At 40.7% G+C, this 25,448-nt stretch overlaps 1 protein-coding gene across 1 annotated transcript; it reads left to right on the top strand.

Annotated features, from left to right (window-relative positions):
* The first annotated feature begins 13,774 nt into the window (after positions 1-13,774).
* GSTO1 (glutathione S-transferase omega 1) lies at positions 13,775-25,396 on the top strand. The gene is made up of 6 exons (XM_028098590.2): positions 13,775-14,106; positions 14,301-14,409; positions 17,898-18,120; positions 20,924-21,022; positions 24,312-24,418; positions 25,166-25,396. Exons 1-6 carry the CDS (start codon positions 14,073-14,075, stop codon positions 25,317-25,319), a joined length of 726 nt encoding a protein of 241 aa, XP_027954391.2. The 5' UTR covers positions 13,775-14,072; the 3' UTR covers positions 25,320-25,396.
* The last annotated feature ends 52 nt before the right edge of the window (positions 25,397-25,448 follow it).

Genomic DNA, 25,448 nt, shown 5'->3' with positions numbered 1-25,448 from the left:
CCCTCCCTTTCCTTCCCCTCTCCTCCCTTCCCTTCCTCTCTTGCCTGCCCTCCCCTTCTCTTCTTTAGGTCTCTCTTCCCTGTCTTGCCACCTTTTCTCCTTCTTTTCGTTCACAAATTTTACTGAGTATCTCCCAAGCATTGAGCTAGTCACTTGAAACAAAATAACGAGCCAAACAGATAAAATCTCTTCCTTCTTGGAACTTAGAGACTGGGGGAGTCCAGAAAGGGGAGGATTGACGTCCATTTCACTACACAAATACAGAATTATAGATTGAACTAAAAAGAAGAGGAGCATGATACTTTGAGTAAACATTTATGTTAAGGTCCTTGATGTGGGAAACAAAGGCAACAGAAAAATTAAATTTCCTTACTACTCACAGCCCATTGACAAGTCCTTGAAACAAGCAGAGTGACATTCTTCTAGGAACTCAGCTGCCTCAATGTTAATACTTTGCTAAGGGCAAAAGGCAATCTTAGCCTGACCCCCTGATCCTGTAAGTCTGCTTTAACATATAAAAATTCTTTTGGAAACTTCCTTTATCTTTACCCCCCCCCCCAAGATATGTGTTGGCAATCCCCCAGGCATATGACCCACTGATATAAACTTGAAGGGTATCATAACTAAGGTCTTATTGGACAATAATAAATGACCTTTTCCTAACAATAGCTAGCCCCCCTCAAGGTCCAGGAAACCTTGCTTCCAAATTCCTTAGAGACTTTTGCTATCCCTAACCCCCTCCCAACTTGAAAGTATATAATCGGCCACTCCTCATGACCCCGGTACAGCTCTTTCTGCCCACAGGTCTGCCCCTGTGCTTTAATAAAACCACCTTTTGCACCAAAGATGGCTCAAGAATTCTTTCTTGGCGGTCAGCTCTGGACCCCAACATCTTTCCTATATCAGTCCTCACCTAGTTGGAAGGGCAGTCAGATGATTTCTGCGTGCATGTGCCATTCTCACTGAAAGCAGAAGGATGAAGAGTGATTGCTGGGGCTGGCAGGGGTCAGGGCAGTAGGATGGGCAGAGGAAAGTTTTTGTAAAGGTGTTAAGACCGGACAACAGATTGGATGAACTGGGAAGGGTAGTGTGATTGGAGCAGAGGGAGATGAGAAGAAAATACTGAAGACCAGGCTAGAGAAGGAGCCATGGGTCAGGTAAAGGCCAAGTTGAGAATTCTGGTTTTTCTCCCAAGAGCCAATGCAAACACATTAAATAATAGGAAAATGACATGATCAAATTTATGTCTATAAAAGATTCTGGCTGCAGGAAGATTACCAACTGGCCAGCAGAGTAGGGAAAATAAAAGTAGGAAGTTCTGTTAGGAGCCCGTTTCATGGTCCTAACAAGGGGACAAAGGCAGGGTTTTCAAGCTCACCACTATTGGCATTTGAATCTGAATTGGAGGATTCGTGGGGAGCCCCATGCAGGATATTTAGCAGCATCCCTGCCAGTAACACCTCCACAGTTGGGACAATCAAAAATGTCCATGGACATTGCCAAACATCCATTGGGGTCAAAATCACCCTTAGTTGAAAACCACTGATCAGTTAATGTATTAAAAATTATGTTAGAAGGTGAAAATCTATAGGATTTGGTGGTGGACTGATAAAGAGGGATAAATGAAAAGGAAGAATCAAGGATGGTTTTGGATTTCTGATTATCACAGTCAGAGATAGTGGTGCCCTTCACTGAAACAGGGTGAAGAAGGAAAGGAGACAGGTGTTTCTCTCTAAAGAATTTTTTTTTCTGAAATATGAGTGCCCAACACATGCAGTGCTTAGTGTTAAAGAACTGCACAGAATTGTCTGACAAAATCCCACATTTCTGAGTCACAGAGAGAAGTGGCATGAAGAAAAGTCAAGCTTTCCCCTCCGCTACTTCCTAAACCCTGGGCAGTTTCCTGTTGCCACTCCCTCACTAGTTGGTTAATTTGTGTTTTGACCAAGCCCTCCTTCCAAACATACCTTTAACCACAACCTGAGCATCTTAAAGCCAACAGCAGAGAAGATTGTGATGAGGCAAATCCTGCCACTGCTCCCAGGGTAAGTGGTAGAAAGAGGATATAAGGTAGGCAGGAAATGTGTACTCTGGAAAAGAGATACTGACCAGGCTGACCTCAGGCATGATCCTAGAAATCTGAACTTGCCCAGTGCTAGAGCACAAGAGGAACTGAATGGAATCAAATTGGAAAAAGCCATCTTACGGCTATCTTACTTCATGAAACCTGACTGGGGTTTAGATGAAAAGGTCTCCAGCTGGGTTTCTGGGATATCTGTTGTTGATATTCAGGAGGAGATGCCCTGATCTCTGCACCATGTGAGTTGCAGGAAGATGAGTGGCCTTTCTTAGTCTGGAGGGGGAAATACTGATCATATCAGAGGATGGACTGGTAGGGAAAATTCAGGAAAATCTGTTCCAGTGCTCACTCTGAAAGATTTACAGATAGTAGAAGCAAAAGTTTCCTCTAGAAACAAGTTCTTTCTCTAATCAGTGACCTGTAGGAGCAGCCCTAAGCATCCTAAGGTGATAACCAGTATGCTCTACCATTTTTGGGAAGCACCCAACCCCCCTAAACACAATCTACCCCTCTCAACTCCCTTTCTCCTTGCAAATCTGCACCCTATCACCATTAGACCAGTCCTGGACAGCATAAGCCTAATTCTCAGCATTAGGTTTTAATCTTTGTAGGAGAACTCAGCTCAATGCCTCCAAAGAACAGTGGTCAATTCAAGTTCATTGAACCCTAAAGCCAAAACCTGTCCACAGCCAGCCACAGAACAAAAAAATGCTTATGTCCCACTAAGAGATTATTTCACTCCCGGCTTCTCTTAGGTCCCAATCAAACTCCATGATATCTGAAAGATGAATTTTCACTAAGTTTTTCACCCGTCAACTAGGTTTTCTAGGACTATTTAAACGTGGAAAAAGATTACACAGCATACTGGAAAACATTTCATTAAGTAGATGAATAAATGACCTCTAGTGTATTAGCTAATTATTTGCTTTTTGTGAAAGGTAGCAATGTTTATAAGAAAAGTTGAAAAACCAAGAAGTGAGCATTGTTTCTCTGGGTAAAAAGAAATGTAAATAATGAGTGTTTTTAAGGTAAAGGAATAACCATTTGCAATAGGCAGTACCTTCTTATTCTTTGGTAGTTGGCCCATTATATAATAGTGGATGATAATAAACCACAATTTATTGAGCTCCTATTATGTGTTGAGAACTTAATAAAATCTGGATCCTCCCCATAACCATGGTGCAGAGGAAACTGGGGCTCAGAGAGTTGAAATATGTAACTCAAGTTGACATATTTAGTTCTGCACAGATTTCCTCTCTGCTCAGCTATAATAACAGCTCTTAGGCCGCTACTCTGTGTCTGCTACCATTTAAGAAACATGTATTATTTTATCCCTACTGCATAGACAGGGAAACTGAATCTCAGAAAAGTTAAGAATTTTGTACAGGCTATCACAATCTCAAATGGATTTGAACCCGGGTATTTTTTTTTAAATTTTTTATTGTTATGTTAATCACCATACATTACATCATTAGTTTTTGATGTAGTGTTCCATGATTCATTGTTTGTGCATAACACCCAGTGCTCCACACAGAATGTGTGGAGACCTCTTTAATACCCATCACCAGGCTAACCCATCCCCCCACTCTCCTCCCCTCTAGAACCCTCAGTTTGTTTTTCAGAGTCCATCGTCTCTCATGGTTCATCTCCCCCTCCGACTTACTCCCCTTCATTCTTCCCCTCCTGCTAACTTCTTCTTTTTCTTTTTTCTTAACATATGTTGCATTATTTGTTTCAGAGGTACAGATCTGTGATTCAACAGTCTTGCACATTTCACAGCGCTCACCATAGCACATACCCTCCCCAATGTCTATCACCCAGCCACCCCATCCCTCCCACCCCCCACCACTCCAGCAACACTCAGTTTGTTTCCTGAGTTTAAGCATTCCTCATATCAGTGAGGTCATATGATACATGTCTTTCTCTGATTGACTTATTTCACTCAGCATAACACCCTCCAGTTCCATCCACATCGTTGCAAATGGCAAGATCTCATTCCTTTTGATGGCTGCGTAATATTCCATTGTGTATATATACCACATCTTCTTTATCCATTCATCTGTTGATGGACATCTTGGCTCTTTCCACAGTTTGGCCATTGTGGACATTGCTGCTATAAACATTGGGGTGCACGTACCCCTTCGGATCCCTACATTTGTATCTTTTGATCCCGGGTATTTTTAATTGTCTTAAAGAGCCCTTCTTTCCAGAGATGTGCAGACTTGAAATTTTAAATCAAACTGGGCATTTAATTTGAATTGAGTGTTTTTTTCTGGAAGAAGAGGAAAAATAGGGAATCCTTCATAATTCCCAGAAGTTTTAGAATAAAGAATATGGAATGAGGTTACATTTTTATGGCAATTCTGGGACAATTAGTAAAAATGGCTGAATGTTATTATTATGTGCATTTAATCTAACATTTTTGGGCTTTACTTTCACATTTCAAATATTTTTACAGTGTATGTAGAACATACCTTTATGATGTCATTTCTTGTCCCAAGTTGCTTCCTTGATCTTGATACTGAAATAACTACACTTTGTTGAAACATGGAAAGGATTTGTAACCAACATCCAAGTATATAATACACTGGATATACAGTGTTAGACAATGCTTTAAAGAAGATGACTAAGAAATTTAGTTAGTTTAAAGGGGAGAGGGGAGATTATCACATCAGACCCACCCTGAATTCCAAGGGAAGAATATAGACACCTGTAAGCCATTTATCTAAGTATTTTAAATGATTTATGAAACTTTAAAAGTCAGAACACAAATTACAAGAATGAAAATTAAAAATTCAAATCAGAATTTAAAAATAAAGCCAAAATTGTTATTTCATTTTTTATTTTAATTAAATCTTTTAAAATATTTTATATCAAAAATTGTCATTCTAATGTTCAATATCCATCTAGTCAAAGTAAAGAATTGGTGTTAGGCTCCAACATGTACGACCTATGTACATAAATAAACGTAGGCACAATAAGATTTGTATTGTATCGTAAAACATTCCTCAGTCTCATGTATTACTATTGCCAATGCCACACTAATTCATGAGAGCCCCTGGAACCACAAATTGGAACCCAAAAAGAAGTAAGAAAATAGTTACTTGGGACGCCTGGGTGGTTCAGTGGATTAAGTGCTTGCCTTCGGCTCAGGTCATGATCCCGGGGTCCTGGGATTGGGCCCCGAGTCAGGCTCCCTGCTCAGCGGAGAGCCTGCTTCTTCCTCTGCCTGCTGCTCTCCCTGCTTGTGCGCTCTCTCTCTCTCTCTCTCGCTGACAAATAATAAATAAATAAATAAATAAATAAATAAATAAATAAATAAATAAATCTTAAAAAAGGAAAATAGTTACTTGATTCTACTGGGAAAGGGTACTTAGTTATGAATGCAGTGATACATTCATACTCTCAGAAAGGAAGGACTACACAAATTTATTAATCTGTCTTTTCTCTTATGCAAGCATTTCTGCCACTCAGATCTCCCCTACAGTCTCTAAATAATTTCTGCCTCTGGTGTTAGCAGAAGTAACACAAACCTCACAGTGGTCAAACATAGAAAGTAGTCTGGTTTCCAGGACCTGGGACAACAGTGGAGAATTCCAGGGCAGGAAGAGGGTTTGTCATCAAGATAGATCTTTAGGGTCGCCAAGGCTCTGGGGGAATGTTGAACACTATCCTGCACCACAGAGGCATGGGCCCTCTGAAGCATGGGGTCCCTGGCTGGGGCACTCCTTGCGGTGTGTGTTCATGGTACTATGTTACATATGCTTGACAAACTATGTAATGAAAGATAAAATAATGTGGGAGAAAAACTTTGTAGGAGATGATGAAAAAGGAAAAACAGTGAAATTTGTAAGGAATATGATAAAAAAAAACATTACAGTGTAACAAAAATTCGGGAAGTTACCCCTGCAGAAGGTACCTGGTTGTGGAGAGCATTGAGTTGGGTGGGGCAAGGCTTCTGAGGTCCCTGGGGTCTTAGATTCCCCCAGCAATTTTGCAGAACACAGGTCATCTCTGGATTCTAGCATGGACTTCATTTAAAGAAATCCAAGACAAAAACGGATCAATTTGCATTGTGCCATAAATGTCACTTAAAATAGCGCTTTAGGAGAGCATTAAGTACCAAGTTTTTGAAGACCATGGTTCAGCATCACTACATATTCAAAATTTGAATTTGGATGTCCTTTTATAAAGCTTCAAGGTTCTGGGGTGCCTGGGTGACTCAGTTGGTTAAGCGTCTGATTTTGGCTCAGGTCATGTTCCCGGGGTCCTGGAATCAAGCCCCGCATCGGGCTCCCTGCTCGGTAGGAAGCCTGCTTCTCCCTCTCCCACTCCCCCTGCCTATGTTCCTGCTCTAGCTCTCTCTCTGTGTCAAATAAATAAATAAAATCTTAAAAAAAAAAAGCTTCAAGGTTCATCTACATTAAATTCTTCATTGAAACTTCTTACAAAAGTAAAAGCTTAAAAGCACTAAAATCCACCAAAACATTCCATTTTATATCCTTTCATCTAACTTCCTTTCCATTTTCTTTGCCCAAAGGTCTTTCATACTCATGCTCCCTTAAACTAGAAGCAAGGAAACAGTGCTTTCCTAAAAATATACATTCTGCAGCCATATGTTTTTACTGGTAGAAACCTGGCATGACAAGTCTAGGATCAGATGCTTCATTGTAATCTATGACAAATCTGGAGTCCACAATAAGAAAGTGAGGGGGAAGTGGTGAAAATACACATTTGAGTTCAGATTATACTCTCAGAGGCTATGTGATTTAGAGAAAAGAGCCCCCGGCCTAAAAGTTCATGTTCTTATTATTACTTCTTACTGGGTATGTGATAACTGGAAAAGCTGAAACTTTCTGCAATTTAACTTGATGAGCTATAAAGTGAATCTGATATTTTCCCTGCTTGCCTTCACAGGATTATTTATGAAGATTAAATGAAATAATATATCTAAAGATGACTTTATATAAAATGTACAATATAGGCATATGGTTCTGTTACATAGTTGCAAGTCATTTCCCTCAGCTATTGAGCCTGGGAAGGAAGGTGATTTATATGCACACTGAAAGCTTGCAATGCATAGTGGGCTAATTCTAAGAAGGAAGATTATCAAATTCCCTTAAATTGTTCATTAGCTTTGGTAGCACATATTTGTGTTCTAGCAATTTGTATGATCTGTTTACTAAGTTGTGACCAACAATTTTTTTAAATGAAAGAACATAGAACAGAAAATTTCACAAAGCATCCCACATGGTAGGGTAAATAATGCTTCAGGTGTGTGTGTGTGTGTCTGTGTGTGTGTGTGTGTATGTATTTTTATACTTGATCACTTTAAAAATGCATTTTTTCCTTAAAGTCAGTAAGTACTTTAGAGGTAAATATGATCAAGACATACTAGATTTCATAAAATCTCAGATAAAATAATAAGGGGGAAATCTACCAAAAATTTACAAAACAATCCTTTCTCATCACTCAGAATTTTTATTTTATTCTTATTGAAAGTGTTCTTTAAAACTTAGATAGATTTTTATTGTAAAAGAACTGAAACTTATTGGGCCCCCTGAGTGGCTCAGTCAGTTAAGCGTCCAACTCTTGATTTTGGCTCAGGTCATGATTTCAGGGTTGTGAGATCAAGCCCCACATGGGCTCCATGCTCAGCGGGGAGTCTGCTTCTCTCTCTCTCTCTCTCTCTCTCTCTCTCGATCCCTCTGCCCCTCCCCCAACTCGTGCTCTTGCTCTCTCTCTAAATAAATCTTTAAAAAAATAAATAAAAGAACTGAAACTTATTTAGAAATAGATTATTAACATATTACTCTTGTGGAAGTATAAAAAAGAAAATATAAGTTACATGAGTTGGGTTTTCCTACAACTTGTTCACTTTTACAATCCAGCTCTTTTGAATAATTTCTCAAGTCAGAGTCATAGGTGTTCATTTACCCCTACCTTACTTGCACCCCCCACCCCCTGCATTGTCCTCTGTGCCAACAAGAGCATTTCATTAATAATGGAACAAAGGCACTCTCTTATTTTCTCTGGGATTCTCTTTCAAGCCATTGACATCCATCCTGCAAGCTCAAGCACAAACAATAACATCCATGTCAGGACTACACCCAGCCTATAGTGATTTTAAGATATAGTCCAATTTTCAGAAGTGTTCAAAAGTGGAGAAATGTACAGCTTAGAATTGATGGAATATGGTAGTAGTTAAGAGATCAGACTCTGAAGTCAGTTCAGAATTGAAAAACCAGCTCCACCATTCAGATGTATGTTGCTATTGGAAAGTCACTTAATTCCTTTTTTTTTTTAAGATTTTATTTATTTATTTGACAGAGAGAGACATAACGAGAGAGGGAACACAAGCAGGGGGAGTGGGAGAGGGAGAAGCCGGCTTCCCACAGAGCAGGGAGCCCAAGGTGGGGCTCGATCCCAGGACCCTGGGACCATGACCTGACCTGAGCCGAAGGCAGACACTTAACAACTGAGCCATCCAGGCGCCCCGGAAAGTCACTTAATTTCTCTGAGTTTCCTCATCCATGAGATGGTAATATTAACAGTATTTCTTACTCAATTTAATTTTTATGTAATTCTTCGGGTTTAATTGAGAATTAAAAAATTTTCATGTAGAACGTTTAGTAGACACCTGGCAGGCAGTGTGCATTCACTAGATGAAATGATCTCTTACATGTTGTTTTACAATATTTTCATTTAACAATATATCTTGAACGTGTTCCTGCATCAGTTGATATAGACCTCAGTTGATATAGACCATCAGTTGATATAGACCAACATCATGCTGTTGGGGAGAAAAAAATTTTCTTTACCTTTTAAAATTCTTTTGGCTGGTCTAAGAATTATATTGACATGGGAAAGATTAATAGGAGAAAATCAAATTTAATTATATATGTTTGGAGAATCCACATAAACATGAGAGATTCCAAAGATAGTCAGGCAAAATGAGGTATATATGTCATCCTGAACTGAGGAGAAGGGGGCAGGAATCTGGGGCTTCAAAGGGGAGGAGAACTATTTACAGAAAGATGAAAAAGAGCAAATGCTTGGTAAACAAATGTTTGCTGGGCCATATAGAAACAGTATGACATAGAGGGAATTTTAACAAACAGACTTTGCTAAGTTTCTTTCTTTCTACCACACATAGTTTATATTATATTGTCATTTATGGTGATAGCTCCCTTCCTTGAACAGGTCATTTACCCAAATTCTTTTAGGTAGTTGGGGGGAAAGTCAAAGGTTCTTCTTGAGCCTTTTGTTTCTTAAAAATAATCAGGCTAAAATCCACATGCCAAAGAAACACATTTTGGGGTGGCAAATTTTTCTTCCCTACAATCCCTTTTAATAGGTTGTTTTTTTGTTTTGTTTTTGTTTTTTACCTGTTCTTTTCAAAATCAGTTTCTTAAATTAAAAAAAATTTTTTGAGATATAAGATATAAGAATAACTCAGACTATATGAAAAGTTTTTCAAATGAAGACAGTCTCCATCTCATTTCTTCTCATCTCATCCTTTCCTACCTCAATTCCATTGTCCAGAAGTCATTCCAGCATAAAAAACAGAATATAACCAATACCCTAGAAGCACCCCACTATGCCATGTGCCCTCTCTTTTTCTTTCTCTTCCTTGCCCCAGAGGTATTCATTCTTCTGAATTCTGTTTATTGCTCCTTGTTTCTCAATTCTACAATATATGCATGTGCCATAACTGACATGGTTTCATTCTGCATGTTCTTTTTTTTTTTTTAAGTAGGTTCCACACCCAGCATGGAGCCCCCATGCAGAGCTTGAACTCACAACCCTGAGATCAAAACCTGAGCTGAGATCAAGAGTCAGACTCTTGACTGAGCCACCCAGTGGGCTAACCCAGGCACCCCTCGTTTTGCAAGTTAATATATATAGTCATGCCATATGTGTCATTTTGTGACTTGCTTTTATGACTCAATCTTATGTTTTTGAGATGCATTTATGTTAATAGCTACTGCTATAGTTTATTAGTTTTCATTGCTGGATAGCTGGTCATTATATGAATAGACGAATACACCACAAATTATTTATTCATTGTAGTCTCAGTGTACTTTTACTAACCCCCCCTTCCTTGTTTTTTTTTTTCTTTTTTTTCCTTTTTTGCCATTCAAGCTCCTTTCCTTATGAACCATTTATTCCTATACGGCTTCTTATTGTGAGGATTATAATGATTTTTTTGTTCACTTGGCCTCATTCTGGGTTCTACTAAATCTTTCACTCAATATTCAGCCTGTATTTTTCCATGGAATCTCTTTGATGAAGGTTGCTATGGACTGTCATAGAATGCTAATTTTGTAAGAAGACAGAGGCTCCTAATTTTTAAAGAAAATTTAAATATAACTAATTAAAATAATAACAAGAATGAAACACTTCATGTGACTTTCTTTTTTTTTCTTTTTTCTTCATGTGACTTTCAATATTCCTAACTCATTCTATAAAAATACCTTACTAATTTTAATTGATCATATACTAAAAAGTATAAAATTATTCAAATTACAGTCCTGATGTTTATAGGAGCATTATGGACAGTAGCCAAATTATGGAAAGAGCCCAAATGTCCATCAACTGATGAATGGATAAAGAATATTACTCAGCCATCAAAAAGAATGAAAACTTGCCATTTGCAATGACATGGATAGAGCTAGAGTGTGTTATACTAAGTGAAATAGAGAAAAACAAATACCATATGATTTCACTCATATGTGGAATTTAAGAAACAAAACAGGAGAAAGTAGGCGAAAGGGAAAAGAAAAGAGAGGGAAGCAAACCATAAGAGACTCTTAACTATAGTGAACAAACCGAGGGTTCACGGAGGGAGATGGGTGGGGGATGGGCTAAATGGGTGATGGGTATTAAGGAGGGCACTTGTTGTGATGAGCACCAGGTGTTATATGTAGATGATGAATCACTTGGGGCGCCTTCGTGGCTCAGTCTGTTAAGCATCTGCCTTCAGCTCAGATCATGATTCCAGGGTCCTGGGATCGAGCCCCGCATCGGGCTCCCTGCTCAGCGAGGAGCCTGCTTCTCCCTCTCCTCCCCGCTTATGCTCTCTCTCCTTATCTCTGTCTCTATCTCTATCTCTCTCTCAAATAAATAAATAAAATCTTTTTTAAAAAGTGATGAATCACTTAATTCTACTCCTGAAACCAATATTACACTATAAGCTAACTACTTAGAATTTAAATAAAAACTTGAAACCAATCAAAAGACAAACAAAAAAAAAAACAAGTTACATTCCTAAAAAGTCCTAAAAGAATTTTGTATCAAGTGGGTGTATATAGTCAGTAAAGACAGGTGGTACTTAGAAGGTAAGAAACTGTTTCTTGGACCCTTGGGTGGCTCAGTTGGTTAAGTGTCTGTCTTTGGCTCAGGTCATGACCTTGGGGTCCTGGGGTGAAGTCCTGAATCTGGCTCCCTGCTCAGCCTGAAGTCTGCTTCTCTCTCTGCCCCTCCCCCACCTTTCGTGCCCAAGATCTCTCTCTTTCTAAAAAAAGAAAGAAAGGAAAATTGTTTCTTATGACTGGGACCTCCAACTCTTGATCTTTAACCAACAAGATCAGTTCAAGTTAGTCCCCCTCAGGTTAATTATTGACAATTACAGTTGTAAAATGTGAAATACTGTGCCATTTCACCTATGGCTAACAGCAGTGTGTATTCAGATGGTCACATTATGTACACAAACACAAGGGCTTGGAGATGATCCACTATAATTCACAGCAGAATACAGGACAGTAGTATTCTGGAACAATATAGTTTCTTTTCAATTTCTTCCTTTGAGCAATTAACCTTTCCTTTATTGTCAAATTGGATCTTTTAAATTATTACAACGAAATGTTACACTAGTCAGACTAATTAGAGGACAGGCCATTACCAGTAAAAGTGTTCAAATAATGCCCCGACCTCAAATTTTTAGGTTGGCCAATCAGATTTAAATTTGCAGGGTTAATTTGCATGATAGCATAAATGTGCTAAAAGGTCTTCTAAAAAGTTAGTGTTCTAAAAAAGAGTTAAGCAAGACCCATGTTTTAGCAAGAAATGGGCCTTGATTTTTTTCATTTAGTATCTGTAATAATAAGCATTTCTTTAACATTTATTTTGTGCCAAGAACTGTTCTAAGTGCTTTCTATATATTGACTAACTTAATACTTCTTCAAATTCTATAAGGGAGGCAGGAAGTCTTTACCCATGCATTTTACAGATGAGAGAACGAAAATATAAAGGGAATTTGTCCACATTCACACAGTTAATAAGGGATTATTATAATTCATATGGTTTCAAAATAAATTCATACATTGAATTATTAATTCATAAATCCATACGTTGAAACCCCAACCTCCAGTACCTCCGAATGTGAGTTTATTTGGAAATAGGTTCATTACAGCTTTAATTAATTAAATTAAGATGAAGTTGTATTAGAGTAGGGTGGGCCCCTAATCCAATATGACTAGCATCCTTATAAAGGGGAGATTTGGGCATAGACATGCATACAGGGAGGATGCCATGTGAAGGTGAAGGCAGAGATGGGGTGATGCTTCTACAAGCCAAGGATGCCACCGATTACCAGTGCAACCAGCAGAAGCAAGAGGAGAGGCATGGGATAGATTCTCCCTCACAGTCTTGATCTCAGACTTCTGGCCCCCAGAACTGTGATCGTAAATTTCTGTTGTCTAAGCCATTGGGTTTGTTGTACTTTGTTAACCTAACCCTTTCAAACTAATACAGGGGTAGAGTCAGGATCAAACCCAGGCAGGAACGCTGCAAGATTGGTGCGCTTATCACTCATTCTCTGCCTCTCCCATAACAGAACTAATCAAAATAAAACAGACACCAATGCCCTGAGCAAATAAATGGCACAGGAGTTAGGGACCAGCTTTCAAATCTAGGCAGAGGAGCGAAACACTGACTAACCTTTACCTGTGTCTGTACCATGCGCCCTGGAGCCTCTTCTCTACCCCCTTAAGTTAAGGGACTGTTTCAGCAGTGGCTCTACCCAGACGTTTTTCATAATCTACTCTCTAAATGTACTCAGCCCGCTTGCGGGACTCTGAGCCTGTGTCCCTACTTGGCTTCAAAATCCAAACCTTTAATAGATTTTTGAAAGCAGCGCCATCATTCCGTTAGTAATAGCCACATTTATGCTGTTTCCTTTGGGTTAAAATTAAAAGGATGTGTCCTACAGGTGACAGTAGGAACAACGGCCCTCCCAGTAGTCATATTTACTGACAAGGAAAGGAAAAAGCCGTGCAGATGGCTGGGCGACCTGGCACCGGATCATGGACAGGTAGGTATCTTTGCAAAATAAGTTCTGAACTGTGAGCGAGCTCTGGGCCTGAGGTTCCAAGCCTTGAAGTAGGGTAGCTTTGGGGCGGAAGGAAAACTGCAACCGGACCGGTGGCACCTGAGAGCAGCCGTGTGCGGGGTGTGGGAGGTCAGGGTCAGGGTCAGGGTCAGGGTGAGGCTTGGGCCCGCGTGGAGGCCGGACTGGGGACCACTATCCTTCTGGGAGGGGGCGTGTCGAGCTTCTTCTGCGTCTCTGGACGTGGGCGCCTCTCTTGGCCAGCGCAGTACACTTCGGCACAACCACCGGCCGCGGTGTTTGAGCGGTAGCCGGGCAAAACCCGGAAGGCCAGCCCGAGGTGGGCGCGTCGGCTGGGCGTCTCGGCTGCGATTTCCCTGCAGGCCCTCGGCCGCAGGGGCAGAGCGTCCCTCCTTGCAGAGAGTGGGAAACAGAGCCTGGGGGCGGCGGCCAGGACCGCGCACTGGGGTAGCCGGGCACCGGTTTTCTTTAAGCGCCCGTGACTACGCGGGCGGGAGAACACAGCCCCAGCGGAACTGACGGCCGACCTCCGCAGGCACTCCGGAGAGGAGGAGGGGAAAAGGAAAGGACGGAGGGAGGGGCGAACCACTTCCTGAACTGCCTGCAAACCCGGGGCGCGAGCTCTGTCTGCACTGCGCCGCGATGTCCGGAGGGTCGGCCAGGAGCCTAGCCAAGGGTGAGGCGGGCGGGCTGCGAGAGGCGGGGGCAGCTCGGCCACTCCCAGCCGCGCGTCCTGGTGTGGCTGCTCCGGAGCCACCTGGGGGGACCCCCACTTGCGGGCATGGGGCCGCGGCCCGGCCCTGGGATGGCGGGAGGATGGGGGTCCCCGCCGCTCTCCGGGCAGTGACCGCCTCCGCGCCTCCCCCGCAGGAAGCGCGCCCCCAGGACCGGTCCCCGAGGGCCTGATCCGCGTCTACAGCATGAGGTTCTGCCCATTCGCCCAGAGGACACGCTTGGTCCTGAAGGCCAAGGGAATCAGGTAAGGGCCCAGGCAGCTGCTGTGGGGGCGGCCGGGTGGGAATCTCAGATGGGGCCCCACGGGCTTCCTTTCCTGCAAAATAAACTATTCTCAGACTTTTGGGGGGTCAAAGCAAATTATGAACCCACTTCCTGGGGTGAGGGGTGGGAGTACTGCCACAAATTACACCAGTTTAGGACACCCCGTTTCAATCCACCTAACCATTTTATGGATTTGAAAAGCTGAGGCCCTCGTAAGGTTGGTGGTAAGTGGAGATCACAGGTAAGGACCAGCAGCAGCTCTTTCAGCTCTGGGAGATCACTGATTCCTGGTCCACTGCCCTTTTGCTTTCATCCCACTTCTACATTCATGTCTGTTTTCTGGGATCCTGTTTGCTGTTATTCTGATTATATAGTCCCTTTTCTAATAGTTGGTAATTTACTCCAGTACAGAGTCCAGGCCTTGACCCTACTGGCAGAGTCCTGAGTCAACTCTACTGAACTGTACATAATTCCTGTAGGTTGGGTTGTTGAGTCAAAGTGTGCATGCCTAAAAATTCAGTCTTCTGCGAAGCCTCTTTGAAATTAAAAACCAAATGGTTTTTGACCTATTGGTTATCCATGGGGAATATGCAGTAGTCACTTGGCTCCTGACACCAAATATCCATTGCCTCCCTTCCAGTGATCTTTGGAAACTGTTGAGCAGACATTAGATAACCTGTGGTGCAGAAGTTTAAAACCCCCATTCTTAAGAAATTTTCCATCCATGTGCTTAGGGTTTATAAACTAATTTTAGTCTTATAGGGGGAGAATTAAGCAGACAATAATTTTCCCTAAAAGATTTTAAGATGCATTCTAAAGAAAAAAAAAAATATTTTCGGGTTAGCCATCACTTCACTAAGATTTGCATCTTATTTGGATGAAATTGATTCTGAACACATAGCAAAATACTCAACATTTAGTAACATTTATCCAGAACATTGTATTTTATTCAAATACTGCAGTATTTGCTGTGTTAGAATTCTTTTACTGCAAGTAAGAGTAATCTTATTCAAATTGGATTGAAAAAAGATGTACCTTGTGCTTGTGTCACTGAAAAGTACAGGAGCAAGGCACAGCTGGATTGGGGGACGTGAAGTCCTGGTTTCTGGGCCCCTTGGAAACAACCCTACCTTATTTACTGGGACAGTTTTCCAAAGGAAGATTGAGCTGATTTTACCAAATTGTGTGTGGTGGTGAAGAATGGTAACAGCCACCAGATAGTGCATGCAACAGAGGTCTTCTACATTCATGGATCAGGTTTTAGTTGGCTGCCCAGATGACATTCATTAGAGAGGTGCTAGATTTTTGCTGCATGGTATCACCTAACAAAGCATGGTTTTCTCTAAGAAATACATCTTCCAACTTGTTGTGGCAGGTGTGTTCACTTGTTGGCTCATAATGTCAGATTACCAAATGCATGTGTGTTCTAAGAACCTTCTTTATCACAAAAGCCCGGGATCTACCTTTTGTTTTCATGGTATAAAATTTCAGAAATGTTGATAATTCCTTGGCAGGGAGCTGGCCTTGTATTTCTTTTGATGGCTGGTATCTGAGTGTCCAGTAATCTGTCAGCACATGAACCTCTTGATACAGAAATGTATTTTAGTGTTCCATGCAGCCCTTCCTGTTTCCATTGGGGATTACATATTTAAATCATCAAACTAAACGCTATTCTAACTACTGAGATGGATGGGGAAATAGGTGTTAGCGTATGTTATTTTTGAGTAACTAACCTGTTCTATTGAACAATGAACCAGCTTTGACAATTATATGGACATGGCTTTAACAATTATATGAAACTTTCCTGTCTCTTATTTCTTCTGCAACCTCTCAGGCAAGAAACAAGTTAGATCTAATTACAGTCTGAATATAGCTTGGACTTCATCTGTTTTCTTCCTTTTGGGTTTGCTTAGTGTGATTTACCCATGTAACATTTTTAAAAATATCAGTGCATGGACGTTTAATCTGAAACTTTCTTTTATGGGTGGATTTTTTGGATTCCTTAATATTCTTGTAAAAGTGAGGAACTTTCTTTTCAATTTAGCAAAAGGATTTGAATTTTATGTTGATTCTCATATAGTAGGTAGTGAATACAGTTCAATTAGTTACCTCAGATAATTTACAATTAGAACACCTCTTAGCTCACTGTTGAATCACAGATCTGTACTTCTGAAACAAATAACGCAACATATTTTAAGAAAAAAGAAAAAGAAGAAGATAACAGGAGAGGAAGAATGAAGGGGAGTAAGTCGGAGGGGGAGACGAACCATGAGAGACGATGGACTCTGAAAAACAAACTGAGGGTTCTAGAGGGGAGGGGGGTGGGGGATGGGTTAGCCTGGTGATGGGTATTAAAAAGGGCACATTCTGCATGGAGCACTGGGTGTTATGCACAAACAATGAATCATGGAACACTACATCAAAAAAAAAAGATAAAAAAATAAAAAAAATAAATCTAAAAACAAAGAAACAAATAAATAAATAAATAAAATGAAAAAAAAAAAAGAACACCTCTTAGCTCAAAATGGAGTATCTTATTGACAGTCTTGAAGCAGTTACACTTATTCATTCATTCAACAAATACTTACTGAGTACCCTGTCCGAAACCATTTTTATTGTCTTCATAGCATTTAAATCTATTTTAAAAATTTTGCTCATTTACATGTTTGTTTATTAATATGAACAAGGCACATAGAATCCCTGCCTTCATGGAGCTTACACTCTAGGGAGGTGACATAATAAGGATGTAAATAAACGAGCAATGTAATTTCAGATACATATCATCAGTTCAATGGAGAAAGTAGAATAGGATGATCATGTAGTGGAGGGTCTCAGCAGCTTCAGACCAGGTAGTCAGGGCCTCTTGGAGGATGTGGTGTTTGACCTGAGAAGACAGGCAGAGATGGCAGAGGAACAATAAATGTAAATGCTCTAAGGTGAGAACCTGTTTGGCAAATTCAAGAAATATAAAAAAGGCCACTGTGGCCAGCTTGTAATGACCAAAGGGCAAGTCCTAGAAACAGGTGAGACAGGTGAGAAAGGGCCAGATCACATGCTACAGAGGCTTAGGTTTTATCCTCATTGCAATGAGGAGCAATCACAGGGTTGCAAGCAGGAGGATGGCCTGATCCAATTTACTTCTGTCGTGGAAAATGAACTGTAGGGTGGGCACAGTGGAAGCTGAGAGGCCGGTGGGAGGCTACTGTAGAGGTCTAGCTGGCAGCTGATGTTTTGGACAAGGAGGCAGGGATAAAGCTGAGAAGTGGCTATGATTTGGAGGTCTAGCTGACAGGTCTTGGTGATCCACTGGACTTGAGGAAGAGGGAGCAAGGGGAAAGGAATCAAGACTGAGTTGAATCCTAAATTTGGGGTCTGATCGGCTGAGTGGATGGTAGGGCCAGTGAGGATTTACTCGGCAGTACCAAAAAAAAAAAGTTCCACTCTCTTCATTGTCTTTGTCTCTTTCAGGCATGAAATCATCAACATCAACCTGAAAAATAAGCCTGAATGGTTCTTTAAGAAGAATCCCTTTGGCCTGGTGCCAGTTCTGGAAAACAGTCGGGGTCAACTGATCTACGACTCTGCCATCACTTGTGAGTACCTGGATGAAGAATATCCAGGAAAGAAGCTGTTGCCAGACGACCCCTATGAGAAAGCTTGCCAAAAGATGGTGTTTGAGTTATTTTCTAAGGTGTGTGTATAAGAAATTTCAGCACCTATTTGAAAAAAAACTTTGTTTTTTAAGCTAAATCAGTGCTGTCATTTATGATTCAGTGATGTGGGAAAGGAAAACACAGCAGTGTTCTTATCTGCCAGCCCTGTCACCATCTGGTTCCTGCTTCTCCTTGCCTCTCCAAAGTCAGCCTTCTTCACTCTTCAGACACGGTGTTCCTGCCACACTGAATGTTTTGTTTTCCCACACTCACCACCTCCTCCTAAACTCTTGCTGGAAGGCTCTTCCCCCTTCTCATTTTGCCTGGTTATCTCCAAGTCCTCTTTCATGTATCTGCTCAGCTTCTGCTGCCTTCCAGAAGCTTGTCCAGGCTGGGTTTGTGCTCAGCTCTGTGGTCCCACAGATGCTAACCTCTCCCTGTCAGTGACTGCCCACTTTCTTGCCTGTGTGTTGTACCAGGACTCTGACCTCCTTTCAGGTGAGGCCGTGTTCCCATCACTGTTGGCTCACTGCCTAGGTCTGTGACCAGCTCTGCCAGTTCCTAGAGGTGTGACTCTGAGAAAGTTACTCATTTACCTCTGTGCCTCAGCTTATCACTTGTCAAAGGAGTATAATAATTGCTCCCTTCTTGTAGATAAAAATCAATTTATATAAAACACCTAGAGCAGAGTCTGACATGGTAAATGCTGTGTTGGCTCTTGTGGTTCTGGCCACAGGGTCTAGCAGCAGGTACCTGCTGTGTATTGGCAATAGCTGTCAGCTGACTGAGTAAATGGCATTCCTGTAGAAGACCTGTTTGTATCTTAATCAGCGTCAGGGTTGTAGGTAGTTCAAACAATTGATGTTCACAAAGAACTGCCCAACAGTGGACAACAAGAATAGCGGTGTCAGGTTATCTCGATAGCCCTGTTATTTGTCAGGATATGTGTCAGCATATCTTGTCTTCTTTAAATGGTTAAAGAAATAACTAGAAGGTGAAATTTCTAGAGAGAACATATTGTGTAAGGAGACATTGCAAAGGGAAACCAATGGGAAAGAGAGAGGGAGTTAGCTAGCTTGGCAGAACGAGAGGGAAAGAATAGCACAGATGCCACGGTCGAAGGTGATGGATAGGGAATGTGACAATTACAAGAAAGATGTTGGAGGACTAAAAAAATAGTCACAAGAGATTCATTATAGGGACATCTGGCTGACTCAGTCGGTAGAGCATGTGACTCTGGACCTCGGGGTTGTGAGTTCAAGCCCCACAGTGGGTGTAGAGATTACTTTCAAAAAGAGAGAGAGAGAGAGAGATTCATTGTATTGTTTCAAAAGAAAATAAGCTAAAAACTGGAGATGCCCACCATTACTTCCCAGCTCACATTCAGGGAAGAGGGGGCTTTCGGTACCATATGACCCTCCCCTCCTGGCCATAGCTCAGCAAACCAGAAATGCCCCCACCTGCATCCCCAGCCCAATCATCTTCTCTCCTGAGAACTTGAAACTGAGACACGGAGACTAACGGTAAAGGTGTTGAAGCTTTGGAGGAGTGTGTATGTGTGTGTGTAAATATATGTGTGTGTGTATATATATATAAAATTGGAGACTTAACAAACCAAAGCCATACAAAAAATAAATTTTTAAAAAGATTTTATTTATTTGAGACAGAGAGAGCATGCACAAGCAGTGGGGAGGGGTGAGGGAGATGCACGGCATGGGGCTCGATCCCGGGACCCTGAGGTCATGACCTGAGCCGAAGGCAGATGCTTAACTGACTGAGCCACCCAGGTGCCCCCAAAAATTAACTTAAGGAAGTAGAAATTAAGAGCATTGCCAAGGGACATGATATAGAGGAACAATATGAGGCAGACATTTAAGGAAAAGCAGGGATAAAAAACCAGGCAGGCCCAGATGGATCCATGGACAGAAGTGCTGCCTGCAAACCTTCACTTCCAATGAGGGCAAGCTGTGTGGACATGGATGGCATTTCAGGACACTGTCCTGCATTTTTACAAGCACCCGTTGACTTAAACCGGGATGAGTGGACTTCTGTCTCTTGCAATGAAACCATACCAAAGACTAAAGTATTAAAACACACAAACCCCTCCAGCACGACCCCCGAAGCATCTGACACTACACCTTTTGAACATCCTTCTCAGGTCCTCCCCAAGACAGAAGGCCGAAAGATGCTCTTCCCCAGCTCCCTTTGCAGCTGAGGCGGAAGCCTGGGACCCTGGCTCTTCCTGTCAGAAACGCCCACCATAGGGCTGGATTCGGAAATGAGCAGTGTGGGGAGACAGGCTTGGTGTGGGGCACGGGGTCTGGTGAGAGTGGCCAGTGGCAGAGCTCCAGGCCTTGGCGAGCAGTGGTGGTTGCAGGATCAAATTCCAGACCCAGGACGGCTTCAGGGCTCGAGGTATTAGTCACTTTGGAGTCTAACTTTTGGCAGCAGCGCAAACGGCAGCACCCAGGGCTCAGCTCACTGACACCATTACACCAGCTCTGAGCATGATTTCCGGATGTTCCAGCTTAGTCCCCAGCCTATTTTGTCAGCCTCTCAATAATTCTATGAGTCACTCAGTGTCTTTTTAAGACATACTTGGCTCAAACTCACCAAAGTGGATTCTGTTATTTGCAACTTATAAAATCCTGACCAAATAGTTCCTTACGCCCCAAAACTTTCTAAGATCAGTACCCGACCTCTGTGAACACAGGAATTGGTGCACTTTCAGGTTTCTCGAACACCCTGATCTGGGACTCTGAGGGTTCTATCATGCTTTTCTGTGAGGGGACCGGTATAGTTTGCCTCACACTGGTAACTGAGAAATTATTCTCTGTCTAGGTTCCATCTTTGGTAACAAGCTTTCTGAGAAGACAGAATGAGGAAGACTGCTATGGCCTAAGAGAAGAATTGTGGAAAGAACTCAACAAGCTAGAGGAGGTAATCTCTTCTCCAAGCCTTTGTCAGAGTAAATGATACACTATATCCACCCACTTCTTCCTTCCACACTATTCTTTTTTTTTTTTAATATTTTATTTATTTATTTGAGAGAGAGAATGAGAGACAGAGAGCACGAGAGGGAAGAGGGTCAGAGGGAGAAGCGGACTTCCTGCTCAGCAGGGAGCCCGATGCGGGACTCAATCCCGGGACTCCAGGATCATGACCTGAGCCGAAGGCAGTCGCTTAACCAACTGAGCCACCCAGGCACCCCTTCCACACTATTCTTTATACTCCCCTTTCCCAAATCTCTTTGTGGCAATTAGTAATAACACCAAATGAGGAATTTTAGGTTACGACAGATTGCTATAAGATGTTGTGTTTAAGATACAAACCGAAACACCTAAAAATAGTTTGTCATGGCTTGCTTTTAAAACATTGTCACACTGACAATAAAATAACAAGGAAAAAAAATGCACTAACATTTCCACAATTTGTCATCTGTTTTCATTTTTCCATGCCTGTGTCTAGTCCTTGTCTATATATCAAAACAAAACAAGAAAGAAAGAAGGAAGGAAGGAAGGAAGGGAGAAAAAAGTTAACATAACTGTAATCAGGGCATAGATACCATGCTGTTTGTTTTTTTTTAATAGTGCATAATAAACATTTCCCACCAGATTTTGTCATGAATCATAAAGACACTTAGAGAAGCCTGGATGAGTTTTTACCTCCTTTGGGGCACAGCTGTCATTTGGGCCTTTAGATCAAGTCTTTCTCTTGGTCTTGAGACATTCCATTCACTCTCAGCCTTGGGTTTTTACTGATGGAAGACATAGTTCCTGCCTTGTATGGGAATGCATCCTAATATTTTATCAGTATTAAGTTTGTTGTAGATTTTTTTGGAACTTATTTTCATTAAGAAAATTGTTACTAGTTTGCTAATTTTAACAAAAATCATGAATGTGTTTAATTTTGTTGAATGTTTTGTTTGTATCTATTACATCTATTGAGATGTTCATGGAATTTTTTCCCTTTAATCTGATGAATATGGTGTTATTGACAAATTTTTCTGGTGTTGAACCATCCTAGCATTACTGAGATAAAACCTACTTGTTTCCAATGGATTTTCATATATACTCTAGAACTAGTTAATATTTAAAGAATTTGCATATTGTTAATGAGGTTGGATTATTATTTTGTTTTCATAGTGTCTTTGTTTTTTACATTAAGGATATTCTAACCTGATAAAATGTGTTGGGTTACTTTCCCTGTGTTTCTAATCTCTGAAATTATTTGATAGGGTTTGGCTGTTTCTGCTCTTTTACTAACTAGCTCAGGAGTTCAGTAGCTAATGCACGTACTTTCAGTCTTTCTTGATTGTATAATGCATTAATGACCAATACATTCTTCTAAGTAACATCTTAGTTGTATCCAGTTAAGTTTTAATAGGCAGGACTTTCATTGTTCTGTTCTAAATTGGTTTTTTTTTTTGCTGTTTCCATTTGATTTTCTCATTGCTTAGCTATTTATCAGTGTACTTGTAAATTTCCTGAACTTTTTGCTATTTTCTAATCTAATTACATTATGGTCAGAGAATACATATGGGATATTGTTCCTTTGAAGATTAAGACTTCTTTTGTGTTTGGCAACCTAGTAGAGCCTATGAACCCCTTCTCAGCATTTTTAAATGCTTAAATTAAAATATATAAGATTAATGCTACTGTGGTTCATTTCATAATGGAAATACCTGCTAAATTTGGGGTTAGTGGGGGAGAGGGGCAGTATGTACTTTTTCCCCATCTACCTTCATAGACTCCAGATTAAGAAGTCATGCCATAAAGTGAGTAGTGCCATTTCCATGTTTTAGGCTGCTGAGTGGGTTATTTTCTTCTGACTGAAACTGCCATACTTAATTTATACACAATATAATAACCAAACACTACAGTTGAAGGACAGGCCCAGTTAACATTGATTTGTTGTACAGTTCTGAGTGCCTAATAATTACAAGGCACTCTACTGGGTAGTGTGGTAGGTAGAAAGTAAGATATGGTCTATACTCTTCAGATGATTAGCTTGGTTGTAGACAAAAGACAAATACTCCAGTAGATATAAGCCATCAATCTACAATGCAGAATGTTATATGGGTCCTGAGGAAAACTATGGAAGTTTTATAAAAGGTAAGTTGGTTTGGTGTTAATTAGTTCCTCTACTTTGTTAAAACCATTAACACCAATGCACATTCTTGAATTATAGAAACATACTATTTGTGTTTGGTTTTCAAATAATTTTATTTGACATCTGTCTAACAGTTCACCCAGTTATTTCCAGTGTATTTTGAGTCATTTTTTTTATTGAAGTGTTACATACAGAGAAGTATCCAAAGCATGAGTACAGCTTGATGACTAGTCATGGAACCAGCACCCATATCAAGAGACATTAGTTTGGGCTGTTTTTATACTTTATACATATGGAATTATATAATATGCACTTTTGGGTCTGGCTTCTTTCATACAATATTAGCTTTGTGAGATTCATCTATATTGTATGTAATTCATTCCTAGCCTTTGTGTTCCAACATATGACTATAGCACAGTTTATCTATTTTACTCCTGTTGGACAGTAAACATTTCCACTTTGGGGCTATTACAATACATCCTTCCACCTATCTTTTGGTGAACATATGTTCACATTTCCAAAGGGTAGAATTACTGGGTTAGAGAATGCATGCCCTCGGCTTTAGTACATACTGTTAAAACATGGTTGCACCAGCTTATACTCCTACCAGCAGTGGTTCCACACCCTAATTGTTAATTTTGTCTTGTTCATTTTAACTATTATGAAGGATGTGTAGTGGTATTACATTCTGGCTCTAATTTGCATTTCCCTGATGACTAATGTAGTTGAATACCTTTTCACATGGTTTTTGGCCATTAGAATATCCTTTTTCGTGAAGGTCAAGTCTGGCCCCATTTTCTATTGAGTTATTTGCCTTTTTTCTTATTGATTCCTGGGAGTTCTCTCTATATTCTGAATACCAGTCCTTTGCTGGGTATATGTATTACAAAGATCTTGTATTGTTGCTTGCTTTATTTTTCTCTACTTTCCAGTTTATTTTGTTGATTGTGGGCTTCATCCCAAACCAGGAGATTCTAAAGTTCAAACAAAAAGCCAGGTTGAATATGTCAGGGTAAAAGCTGCCGCTCTCACTTGCTCTACTTGCCTTCATCATTTCTGATGATGAGTCTTACTAAATGCACAAATAACAAGTACTCTTATGCTGTTTAATGTCCAGGTTCTTACCAATAAGAAGACAACCTTCTTTGGTGGCAATTCTCTTTCTATGATTGATTACCTCATCTGGCCCTGGTTTGAATGGCTGGAAGTTCTGGAGTTAAATGAGTAAGACATTTGAATATTCTGTACATAATTTAGGATAATGATAATTGGAAGAGTATATATTGACCTTTTTCTGAACAAAAATTAGAATATTTTATATAACTGGTATGAATGGGAACAGGCAGACAGGAGGAGAATCTTGGACTGTCCAGGGTATATACTCACCACCCTTCTCCATTCCTGGAGTGTGTGGGGGAGGGGTGGACAGAGAATTCTATGACATGTAGTAAAATGTTTAAAAGTAACTTACTCCTTCCCTTCTGGCTAAAACCCCGTAAGGATGTACATTTTTATAAGTATGTCATGCAGGATTGTTATGACCAAAGCCACCTCTCATTTACCAGCAGAATTCCCACACTATTTTCCAAACTCCATGTTTTGAAGTTTGGCAGCCACCTCGGCTTACTCTGAATTCTTAGAGCTTAGAGTTATTCAGTCTGGCTGTAGAATACATATATAACATTCATGGTTGTCTTTCATGTTCTTTTAAAAAGTTATTAGTCTGCCTGGACAAATAATTCTCATGCTAACTGAGCAAGTCACTTCACTCTAAGATTCCTTTTCCATAAAACAAAGACCTCTACAATATCTTCCAAATCTAATATTCTGATTATGTGCCTTTTAAAGAAATTATTTTAAAAGATTAGAGGAAAACAAAAAGGAAACTGCAGAGTGATAATGATATAGGAGCCTTTGTAATGCCTTCCTAGTTAACCTAGCTCATGCCTTCATCCTTTTCTCTTCCCACAGTTGTGTAGACCACACTCCAAAACTTAAGCTCTGGATGGCAGCCATGAGGGAAGATCCTGCAGTATCAGCTCTCCTCACTGAGCCCAAGGTCCTTCAAGGTTTCTTCAATCTCTACTTGCAGAACAGCCCTGAGGCCTGTGACTATGGGCTCTGATAGGGGCAGGAGTCAGCAATGAAGAAGTGTCTGATATTTTCCTTCACTAATATGAGTAAAAATAAGGTTTAATTTTACCAAGTGCTCTCACATTTCACTGGATCACCTTCTCTGATTTGACATCATGGC

This window comes from Eumetopias jubatus, unplaced genomic scaffold (assembly GCF_037043125.1).
Source record: "Eumetopias jubatus isolate StellerSeaLion01/CBP00866 unplaced genomic scaffold, mEumJub1_p1.0 scaffold_17, whole genome shotgun sequence".
NCBI classification, from domain to species: domain Eukaryota; kingdom Metazoa; phylum Chordata; class Mammalia; order Carnivora; family Otariidae; genus Eumetopias; species Eumetopias jubatus.
Note: the sequence above shows the minus strand (reverse complement) of the source record. Positions and strands in the feature narration are given on the sequence as shown.

What these genes read in the sequence shown, in the direction of transcription:
- GSTO1 (XM_028098590.2), top strand. Translation starts at nt 14,073, where the DNA reads ATGTCCGGAGGGTCGGCCAGGAGCCTAGCCAAGG. An exon ending in GGCCAGGAGCCTAGCCAAGG is followed by an intron (nt 14,107 to 14,300) that starts GTGAGGCGGGCG and finishes CCTCCCCCGCAG; the next exon opens with GAAGCGCGCCCCCAGGACCG. An exon ending in AACTCAACAAGCTAGAGGAG is followed by an intron (nt 21,023 to 24,311) that starts GTAATCTCTTCT and finishes TTTAATGTCCAG; the next exon opens with GTTCTTACCAATAAGAAGAC.